The sequence below is a fragment of the Setaria italica genome, chromosome I, assembly GCF_000263155.2.
Source record: "Setaria italica strain Yugu1 chromosome I, Setaria_italica_v2.0, whole genome shotgun sequence".
Classification (NCBI taxonomy): domain Eukaryota; kingdom Viridiplantae; phylum Streptophyta; class Magnoliopsida; order Poales; family Poaceae; genus Setaria; species Setaria italica.
Window position 1 is genome coordinate 26,860,488 of NC_028450.1, and position 12,008 is coordinate 26,872,495.

General features: G+C 43.1%; 1 protein-coding gene across 2 annotated transcripts; it reads left to right on the forward strand.

Moving 5' to 3' along the window:
* Window positions 1-319: 319 nt before the first annotated feature.
* Window positions 320-1,526, forward strand: LOC101764629 (RING-H2 finger protein ATL72-like). 2 transcript variants are annotated; one of them, XM_004952630.2, is made up of 2 exons: window positions 320-434; window positions 540-1,526. In XM_004952630.2, exon 2 carries the CDS (start codon window positions 656-658, stop codon window positions 1,331-1,333), a length of 678 nt encoding a protein of 225 aa, XP_004952687.1. In that variant the 5' UTR covers window positions 320-434; window positions 540-655; the 3' UTR covers window positions 1,334-1,526. The 2 variants fall into 2 exon arrangements, with proteins under 2 accessions (XP_004952687.1, XP_004952688.1); XM_004952631.2 differs by having other exon boundaries at window positions 353-440.
* Window positions 1,527-12,008: the final 10,482 nt, after the last annotated feature.

The window sequence follows — 12,008 nt, forward strand, 5'->3', positions numbered from 1 at the left end:
AAAGAATTCAGAATTGAAAAGTCAGAACTCACAATTTTGCTATGCCCTCTTGTATGTTGACCATTCCCATGAGTTCAGATGCCTGGAGCAGAGTTTGACCCAAGTCCGCTATGCCAAGAACCACACAATAAGGCAGGCATTAGCAAAGGTCAAAGATACAGCCTCCCCCACATGCCACATGGCCTGCAAAAGAGTGGAACACTGCGCAAATAATTCAATGCCTGATCTCCCTTTTGTAATCCCCATCTCTTGCTGCATGTGTGCTAAGCCTCTTTATCCTGCTTTACACCCATGATCAGGCAGACAAGATCTGGTGCTATACCAGCTAGTGCCCCTCTGATACTCGGAAAGCCACCACCGTTAACACACTCACACCCAGCTAGCTTCCTAGTGCTCGGTAACCTTCTGGCCTTTCCATTGGCTCCCTGCCTCATGTGAGGGTGATGGCAATCTTACTGCTTCCTCTGCCTGCAATCTTGCTGCCTATATATACCACTTCTGGTTCAACATGGCAGAAACTTACTCTTACATTCTTGCAGAGTTATATAGAGTTACAGAAGTGCCTTTGTAGACAAGAGAAGGGATCGAATTCAGTTGGGAAGGAAGAGTTGGAGTCAGAGTATCATCACGAGTGAAGGTGAAGCAACTAGCAGGCATGCAAGAAGGGTACGTGTTCTCGAGGAGGGCGTTGCTGCTGGCACCGCTGCACAGCTACGGAGAGAATGCTGCGGCGAGCCAGGTGGTGGCCGGCGGGCAGGAAGCTCCGGCGGCCGAAGCCGTCGGGAGCGGCGGGAACAGCTTCGACGCGAACGTGGTGATGATCCTGGCCGTGCTCCTGTGCGCGCTCATCTGCGCGCTGGGGCTCAACTCCATCGTGCGGTGCGCGCTCCGGTGCTCGACCAGGATGCCGTCGTCGCCCGGCAGCGCGCGGCGGCAGCAGCCGGCCATGGGGGAACCGGGGCTGCGGCTGGCGCAGGCGGGCGCGCGGCGGAAGGCGCTGCGCGCGATGCCGACGCTGGTGTACTCGGCGGGGCTGCTGCCGCTGCAGGCGGCAGGCGGCGGCGGCGGCCCCGTGTGCGCCATCTGCCTGGCCGAGCTGGAGCCCGGGGAGCGCGTGCGGGTGCTGCCCAAGTGCAACCATGGCTTCCACGTCCGCTGCGTCGACCGGTGGCTGCTGGCGCGGTCCACGTGCCCGACGTGCCGGCAGTCGCTGTTCGCCGCGCCGCAGAAGGGCTCCAGCTGCGCCGACACCGGCGCCGGCGCCGAGCCTCCGGTGCGGGCGTTCCTCGTGCCGCTCCGGCCGGAAGGTTTCGTCACGCCGTACGATTTTTAGTCTACGATAGCCGTGTAGTCTTTTGGTTTGTAGAAGAGTATATGCAACCAATACATGGATACTGACCACTGCATTCTGCATTGTGTGGTTTTTAATTTGTACATACTACAACGTAGCACTTTTGCGTTAATCAGGCTGACAGATAGTAGTACTAAAAAACAATGCAAGTGGGCTCAAAAAGTTACAAAAATCATTCGACATCTCACTGGAATTTGAGATTCTCCCGGTAAACCATTTTATTGCAAATAATCCCTACTTGATTTTGCTGTGAAACCCACCTAAGCACACACATGATGAATCAATTCCACTCGTTATTACTGGTGGGGAGATGAAAAGCCAAGTTAGATGAATCAAAGCTTGTTTAAGTGCCTGGATTAGGCTTACTTTTATCATGTTGCAGTGATTTTCTACTTAATTATGCAAATAGCAAAACTTAGTGTGACAATTTTAAGATCTCATCAACAATATTTTCGGTGGAATAATCCAAGAAAGAGTCAACATTATACTTGTGAAAATATCTCATTTTGATTAAAGCTATATTGTCGATTTTAAATTGATCAAAACAAATCTTATCAGTAATAGATGGAGCAAACGGAGAGGAGGAAGATGACACCAGATACAAGATTTGAATATAGTACCAGACGAAGCAAAATGGATAAGCTATAGACTATGGAGTCTAAGCATATCCAACCGTTTCCAGAAAAAAAGAAAGGACTCCCAATTTTGGAGCTAATAAAAACTAATGGAATAAAAAAAAACTCTCCGCCAACAAAAAATATTTTTTGTACCTCATCTATATGTGGGTCCAAAACATATTGGAAAACTAGAAAAAACTAAGTGCAGGTGTTAGAATTCAAACATGAACCTCATAGATGCTATTTAGGTGTTCTAACCACTAGAGATGATGGATCCGGTACAAAATGCCCAGGTTCAACTAACGCTTTCTCAGAGTCGCTGCATTATAGTCTTTGTCCCCACCACCGGGCTCCTCGTTATAACGAGGCCGGATCATGTTGGTAAGAGAATCTTATTCTAACAGCATAATTGAAGCACTATGTGAGGCAACAAATACTTCTCGCTTTAGTAATAGGCCTAGGTCCAGTTTGAGACCCAAGAAGTCCACAAGAAACAGTTTTATTCGCGACCGAAACTAGGAAAAAAAGACAGATCATATCATTGCTCGACGGGAGAATCCCTGCCACTATATCCTGTAGGCATCTCAGGTCTGTCGCATGGTCAAGATGCCTAATCAATTGTCTGGTCAGCCTCTGATCGAGCTTTTGTTCAAAATCCTGCGTCCCCAATGGTCCATGCTCCATGCTAAGGCCCCATTCGAATAAGCTATTCAATGTCCCAAACCTTTAATTTGTATACAAAGCCAACTGTTTCCTAGTGAAAACTCTGCGCTCCAAATATGTCCCAAAGCTGAACTTGTTACTCCCTCTGTGGCTCTGTTATAAAATATAGATTTTTTTTTAGTTTTTGTCCTAAATTAAGATCCACTAGTTTCAACTAAGATTATAGAAAAATATATTAACACCTACACTAAATAAATATACTATCAAATATATTTCATGGTAGATTTAATGAAACTAATTCGATGCCATAGATATTTGTGTATTTTTTTGATGAACTTTGTCAAAGTTAGAATACTTTTAACTTAGAATAGAACTAAAGCAATAACATTTTGGAATGGAGGAAGCAGTTATCTCCACCAAATTTGGTGGTGGGCTGATATCTGTGCGGAGGAAAGTAGTTTGCTATCCAAATTAATCGAAAAGGCACGGCCACCGCTGTGCTCACAGGAAAATAAAAAGCAGCAGCAGGGCACACAGAAATAACAGAGTGATAGATACATGAAGCGTAATGCTCTGCGCGTTGATAACGAAAGCGTACGGCACCATTGTTCAGCTCTTCTGCTTCTTTTTTTTTTTTTGAGAGGCATATTGTTCGGCTCTTCTGTGAGCAACTTGTTCGCATTTCACAGGGCTCTTCAATGTCCCCTGAAACAAGAGTGCACTGTCGGCCCAATAATAGTCTATAAGGCTAGTCTCAATGGAGTAATAAATCTCAATTGGAGGGGTTTTACGAGAGCTTCGTGACATTAAATCCAATAACACATCAACAAAATTGCTGACTTGATAATATAATTAAGTGAGGAAGTTTCATCATACGAGGGAAGAGTTTCATCCCCATGACACTCAGCTGGCACAATTATCCAGTTCTCAGTCTCGGTAACTATACAATGAAACTGTGCAATGAGACTTCCCTAGGGGATGTTTGGATTCTAGAGCTAAAGTTAGTCCGTGTCACATCAAATATTCGGAGACTAATTAGGAGGACTAAATATGAGTTAATTATAAAACTAATTACACAGATGGAGGCTAAACAGCGAGACGAATCTATTAAACCTAATTTAGCACATTGTCAGCCTCCATCTGTGCAATGAGTTTTATAAATAATCTATGTTTAATACTCCTAATTAGTATCTAAACATTCGATGTGACGGGCTTAAAGTTTAGCCCGAACACCCCCAAAGTGGCATTGTAAAACGAGTTAATGGAGAACTAATCATGGGAGGCAGACAGTACTGGATGAACAAATCAATCAGGCTGCAAGTAGCAGAAACGAAGATAAGATCACTGGCGCTACGTTAGTGCTCAGGGCTACATCAAATAGTGACCGTCTGATAAAAAAAGAAGGGACCGCCTTTTTGGATGAGAGGGACGACCGTGAGCCTGTGACTGGCAAGCCAAAGTGAACGTCCCCCTTTCGCCAGAGGCCAGAGTGCTGTAACCTCAGTTTTGGAGGATGACACAGCAGCCGACCTTGAATGGACTCTCAGCAGCCAAATACATGCCTCAAATCACCTTTTCCTCTTTGTAATTATCGTTTTGGACGCCAAAGATACAAGAGATATTTCACAAATGAGCCTAGGTGGTCTAATGCCTGGAAAATATAGAACGCATAGTCCTAATGTCCCTATAAATGGTCAATGCTTTGCTAAGACACAATCATACCTTAAAACAAAACCTCAAACAAAGTTCAATTCACTTGTAAACATCACTGGGAACATTTCCAACTTGTAAACGTCCCTGGGAACATTCTGGCATACACATGTACCGTCAATGCAACGGCATTGTTAAGGTGCACAAAATAGATGGTGTGCTGCGCACAAATCTGAAACATCTTTAAAGCAGATTTTGCTATGCCAGGTCAGGAGATATTGATCACCATCATCCAATCTATTTCATCCAGACATAAAGAAAGCGTAATGCAACAAAATCGTGGCAGGCACAGGATGCAACTGATCCACATAGGATGATAGAGATCTCGAACAAGTGACCTCTTGTCAGTTGTTGCCATGGCACGACAACCACCATGGCAAACAGAACGTGACAAACATTGAGCAACCATGAACTTAACCAAACCACTTACAGCAAAACAAAGATATTCCATCAGATTTTACACCCCCACCAAAAGCACCAGACAATCCCATGCCATAGCAACATATCCAGTAAACATATATTGATGGGAACCACAAACAAAAAAAGATGCAAGGATATATAGAGTGGTAACATCGACCACAAGCACAGTACCCACAGGTAACAATTCACATCATCTGGACAATAGTTAGTAATATGTTGTGCCAGTGACTCATTATCATGTTCCGTTTTGTCCATATCAAGGATTACTTTGCAGTGCATTACTTGCAACATTCTACTCACGCCAAATCTCGTTGTAGTGTAGACTGGTTATTCAGTCATCATACAGCATTTAATGCTCAGTCACAATCTTGGAATGATCCATTGATTCTTTTTATCCAACAATGCAGGAGAAAACCTGCTGTAAAGTTCAACACTACTGGCAAAAGTGAAATGTAAATTGGCAGTGGGAAAATTGCTACCCAAGAGGCAAAACTTCTCTGACAAATATTAAGCACCTGAATAGTCTATAAGGCGCACAAGTGATACAATTATTACCAATTTTGAGTAGAAAATTGAAAGAGGAAGCATTTTCCTTATCATTTTAGAAGTTCAAAGAGTTTCTCAGCAACCTGCATAGTAGAAATGATCATAGCAAGTAAGCTAGTGTTTCCAGTAATCAAAGTACCACATCAACAAGATGAACAGATATGACTGCACACAAGCAAGAAGCACTCACATTCTTGTCAACACATTTCCAGTAATCGAAGTACTGGCCAGTACAGTGCTTCTGCCCAGTCTCGTCGTTTTCAATTCTCTTGACACATTTCTGCGCACAACATAAGTGGCATAAGCTCTTGTTCCAGTGTTAAGAGGAACATCAGGTGCTCAGCAAAAGATAACGTAATCTATAGCAGTCAATAAGACATGGAGAACTCAATGCTACTATAAAACTGCCAAAAGGCAAGTTGTTCTAGGATTGTGAAGGTACAACATAAATACAGAACAACAAGGTGGCTGCTGAAGATTGCTACCGTTGTTCCAACTTGGATGACATTGTAAAATGCTCAGCCAAACTTAGATGTCATCTGAGAATGGTATTAGTACATTCATCATCAAATGTTCTTCATTACCATTTAATGATCAAAGGTGTCTATACGAGGCCGTGCCCATTTCCTAAGCATGTAGTTATTTAAATGTAAATAATAAGGTTACAGCTAAAATAAGCAGGTTGTAAATGTGGCTTAAAGCAATAAAAATCGCTTTTACATTATATGGTACTTACTCCCAGCAATATACTATAGTTGCTAAAAAAGATAACGGAAGGATATCTTCTAACGGGCCTAGAGATAGTACAGAATTGTATAGAAATAAAGGATAAGCAGATTTTCTTTCTAGATAAGGTTAAAGCAGAACATATTTTGACATAAAGTAGCCTCAAAAGTAGCTCCAATGAGCAGCCTATCTGACTTGAAGAAAAACAATAGATCAACAATTAAACAAAAAGTAAAAAAAAAACACTCTTCAATAGAACAAGAAGGTCCTCTCAACGTTTTTCTAGCAAATTCATTGGACAATAAAATTCATGTAAATAAACTAATCATATTGGTGCACACATAGACAGCAGACACTGCGCATTGAAGGATCAATAACTGATAAAACAGCATTTTACCTGATATTCGTACCACTGTGACACACACTTAGCCTTTGTGCGATCCTCTAGGAGCGCCTTTGGATCAGATACCTCCTCATCTGCCCTGTAACACAAGACAAGATCCAGAGATTAAAACAAGAAAAAATTGAATATCTACCATTAGATAACTCAAAGAAATTCACTAAAAGGGGCAATTACCAGCTAGCACAAACATATATCATTACTTACTCCCTCCTTCCCAAGAAGCTGCTTAGCATGCCAAACATTTTGGGACATGCTAAAGTTATTTGGGACAGTACATTTCCGTCCCAAGAAGTGCACTTATTTTGGGACCGAGGAAGCAGTTTACATTTTCTAAAGGAAGTATCAAGGAACCTTTTAGCACACCAAAACATTTCAACAACACTCACAGAAATATACTGAACTACAGAGTACAGACATCAAACCAGAGCTGCTGTAACATTTTGGTTTCCAATCACAAGCTAACTGCAAACTTGTGGAAACACTAGATATTATACACCTGGTTCAATTACCAAGCTCGGCAACAGAGTTTCACGTAAATCATAACTCACAGAGGATCAACAAACTTGCTTTTTAGCTATTTCAACAGAAATACCATGCTGAATAAATATAGAGCTGAGGAAGCATCTAGAAAAGTTTTAGCATGTAGAAAAAGCTTCAAGTTTGCCAATGCCATGTTTGGTGAATGTAATGATCAGAGCCCAGTGCTGGGAAACCTGAACAGGAACAACTGTCATAAAAGCTAGCTTCCTACTATGCCTACTGAGATATGCACCACCCTTATGCCTAACACCCAATCACTGCCTAGTCCTGATTAGGTGCTACACGCTGCCTAACCTCCTGCCTATCATCTAAACTTTATAGAACAATAATCAGTACCATGAAAGCAAACATGGTACTGCCATCAGACCTGGAAAGAAGAATTGCACAGCTTACTTTTAAAAAGAAGAATTGCACAGACACAAACATCAGGAATCACACATAAATAGATATGGAAATTAACAAGATGAGGCGAATGTTTGTTTGATGGCCCATGCCTCATCCTTGCAGGCAGCCTGGGTGAGGCTGGCACTCCTACACCCTATGACCCTAGCCAGCACGACCACAGCAATTACTAATTCACCACAGGGCACCGATTTGCAACAGGGCGTGGTTCTTGTCTATCAAATCCATTACATTGCATCCACGAATTCCCCAGGAAGCAAACAAACGTCCACAAATCAATAGAGGCACGACGGATCCGAGAATCGGCTGCGAGAACCCGGTCGATCCGCGCGTGACGCTTCGATACGGATCAGCGCGAGGAGAACGCAAGGAACGGGAGTCTGGATGGGAACGGGTCGGATCGGATTACTCACATGGGCGCGACGAACTCCGGCGAGCAGAGGAAGAACCCCTGATCCAACTGCAGAGGACGGCGGCGATTAAACCAAAGGGAAGAAAGAAACAGATGGCTAGTATGGATCACGAGGTAGGGACGGATCTGGACTCACCGGAGCGAGAGGAGAACGGCGAGGTCGGAGCGGGGCGGTGGGAGAATGCGGGAGATGGGACGAGGGGAGGAAGGGAAGAAGAAGCTTCCGGACCCACGGGATGTGGGTTGGCGAGGATGCCGTCTCTTGGGCTGGGCCGCGCAGTGTGAGATGGGCCAGCGTGGAAACGCGAGGCCTGGTGGGCTGCATATGCTAACAATATGATTTTTTTACTATGTTATATCAGTGGGTTCTTTTATCCGATGAAAATGTGACACGTCTTATCCTTTTCAGCGAAACGAAAAAAATGGTTGAAACACTCAGTAGGACTTGGTGCTTCCTAAATCGATCATCTTCTCTCTTTTTTTCTGCAAAAATGACAGATTGACAGCGGAAGAAAAGAAAGAAACCTTTGTAACGGGTCCGTCAAAAACCATTAGCTTATTACACGCGTATACAGGATTTAAAGTTTACAATCTTTAACTAATAATTTAGTTAATATTTTTTTATTTTAGCAATATAAATTTGACAACATTGAATTTATCATCAAACGAGCAAATGGAATTGCTTGACGTTTTCAATTAAGTGTACTTTCTAATGATAATATAATGATAATATAAGATAAATGAATGGTTAAAATTTAATTTGGGAGATCGTACCCTGTCATATTACACCTTATAAATAGGAACGAAGAGAGTAGCTAACTTACAAGGTGTGAAACCTACAGATGAAGCATGTTACCAAAGTAGTCGAGTTTCCCGTGTAAAAATGAACTGAAAATTTGCTAGAGTAGAGACACAAGTTAAATTGGAGCTTCAAGGCGGAGAGAAACAGAAAGATTGTTCTAAAAAGGAGGGGAACTAGAAAGTACCACATGATTTTGATGTCAGTACGTAAAGAAACAGGTTGGCATTCCAAAATATATAATGTCTTAGTTTTATTTTAAGTTAAAAACTTCTCTAACTTGTTAAGTTAAAGAAACATATATTGATATTGTAATATCAAATCCATAAAATTATCAAGACATATTTTATGGTTTATCTGATGAAACTCACGTAATGCTATCAATATTGGTATATTCTTTTTGATAAATTATTTAAAGTTAAAAAGATTAATTTAATAAAATTAAAATACCTTACATTTTGGATTGAAGATTGAAGGAGTAACAAAGAAGTCCAAAATCCATTACTAGGAAAGCAGCCTTTTGCGATGAAGAAAAGTCATAGTATTTTTAAAATAGATTAATTATCTAAGCACGTTGCAAACAAGGCGATCAGTTCCACCCTTGCAACAAGAGCCGAGTCAATTGGATCGTAGACTTGAAGTCTGAGTGTAGCATCCAGTCCATGGATCAGTTGAACCAGCCAGTGGACTGACAATTTGGAGTAATGTAGCATGTGTCGGCTAAGCATTTTTGGACCTACGAAAAGACTTATACGGACCCGGACGTACCCGAAACATAGACATGAGGACTACTTTGCAGGCTGCGTAGGCTTTATGGATTCTTCGAAGACTAGTCGGGTCAGAAGGAAACTACTCTACCGAGTTAGAGTAGGACTCTGTAATGTACTCGACTAGGACTCATACACAATCCGCCCTGTAACCCTGCTCCCCTGACTATATAAGGGTGGGCAGGATCCCCTCCAACACAACTCGATCCAAGTTCAATACAAAACAACACACATGACGTAGGGTATTACGCGATCTAGCGGTCCGAACCTGTCTAAATCGTGTTCCTTGCGTCACCATCGACTCCTTGATTCTTGACGACACCCACCGCATAAAAGACCACCTAGGGTACCCTCTAGGTGGGTTGCCGGTCGAAAACACTGATAGCTAGCGCGCCAGGTAGGGGCAGTCGCCGAGTTTCTCCGCGCGAAATCGATGGCACTAGTCATCATCAAGCCTGTTTTTTTCCTTTGAAACAGGCGCAACCTTCATCTTCGACTCCTGACTTTGCATCGCTGACGGCGCTGGATCTTTTCAGCACCACATCATCGGCAACCAGGAAAAGAAACACCTCGACGAGAATTTTCTTCAAGAAACAAAGAATCCCGCCAAGAAGATCCAAAATTTTAACGTCAATGACATCGAGTTCGACTACGGTTCGGACTCAACCTCGACTCAGACTAGCTCGCACAGGCTGACGCCCAAGTTATCCCGCAAGTCGATTTCAACTCAAAGTCGATTCCCGCACGGACTCCGCAACACGGCCGTGGTCCACCAAGGTTTTCTCACTCGAATCCAATCTGAACTCGAGTCAGTCAAGGACTGTGACTACGACTCAGACTACGTCCAAGAGATCCCTTTATCAGGCCCAGCACAAGGCTTAGTAATTACTTCAACCCCACATGGAAGATTCGTTTATTGGCCTAAAATGAAGCCATCTTTCACAGCCCAAAATCACGAGTCACGCCTTGTCGCTCATATAGACAACCACCCGTATCAGGAAGGCATCTTGCTTACTTCAACACACGAAGAAAAAATCACTACGAAGATTCGCCCAGGATAGAAGAGATGCAATCAAAAAAGAGCTAGTCAAACTACTCACAGCAAGGTTTATCAAAGAAGTTTTACATCTTGATTAGCTAGCCAACCCGGTACTCGTGCGCAAGAAAAACAACGAGTGGAGGATGTGCGTCGACTACACAGATCCCAACAAACATTGCCCAAAGGACCCCTTGGACTACCCAGAATCGACCAAGTAGTCAACTCCACAGCCGGATGCGCTTTACTCTGCTTTCTCAACTGCTATTCAGGCTACCATCAAATATCCCTCAAAGAAGAGAATTAGGCCAAAATAGCTTTCATCACCCCGTTTGGCGCATTTTGCTACAAAACAATATCTTTTGGACTAAAAAATGCAGGGGTAACGTATCAACGCGCCATCCAGATGTGTTTCGAGAAGCAACTACATCACAATATAGAAGCTTATGTAGACGACGTTGTCGTCAAAACAAGAAATCCAGATGATCTAGTCACAGACTTAGAAGAAACCTTTGCAAGTCTACGAGCATTCCAGTGGAAACTCAACCCTACTAAATGCGTTTTCGGTGTGCCTTCAGGAAAATTACTCGGATTCATCATTAGCCACCGTGGCATCGAGGCCAACCCAGAAAAAATATCTGCCATCACAAACATGCAAGCCTCAACTTGCATCGAGGATGTGCAGAAGCTTATAGGATGCATGGCAGCCCTTAATCGGTTCATCTCAAGACTTGGAGAACGTGGATTACCCTTCTTCAAGCTACTCAAACGACATGACAAATTTCAGTGGACAAAGGAAGCAGACAGAGCCTTGACACAGCTCAAGAATTTTTTGTCAAAACCACCAATCCTCACGGCTCCATCTCCAGGTGAAAACTTGCTCCTATACATAGCTACCACTACTCATGTCGTCAGCACAGCAATAGTAGTCGAAAGGTCTGAACCAGGCCACGTCTATAAAGTCCAGAGACCCGTCTACTTTGTCAGTGAAGTACTCTCGGACTCCAAAACCTGGTACCCACCGGTACAGAAGCTACTCTACGCAATCCTGCTTACTTCACAAAAGCTGCGACATTACTTTCAAGAACACAGAATATCAGTTATCACCGACTGCCCGCTCGGCGAAATCCTTCACAACAGGGATGCAACGGGTAGAATCTTCAAATGGGCAGTAGAACTCGAAGCTCTATCTCTAGACTTCAAACCTAGAACAGCTATCAAATCCCAAACTCTGGTTGACTTCATGGCTGAATGGAGGGAAAACCAAGTACCAACACTAGTTGAAAGGCTAGAACATTGGGTTATGTATTTCGACGGTTCCATCAAACTTGAAGGCGCTGGCGCAGGAGTACTCCTAATTTCTCCAAAAGGAGAACAACTCAAATACGTTCTGCAGATTTTTTGGGAAGTCTCAAACAACGAAGTTGAATACGAAGCACTACTACATGGTCTTCGTCTCGCAATATCACTTGGAATCAAACGACTGCTGGTATATGGTGACTCACTAGTCGTCATTAACCAAGTCAATGATGAATGGGATCGTAGCAAGGAAAACATGGACACCTACTGCAAGAAAGTGCACAAACTAGAAAATAAGTTCTCAGGCCTTGAATTCC

What these genes read in the sequence shown, in the direction of transcription:
- LOC101764629 (XM_004952630.2), top strand. Translation starts at nt 656, where the DNA reads ATGCAAGAAGGGTACGTGTTCTCGAGGAGGGCGTTGCTGCTGGCACCG.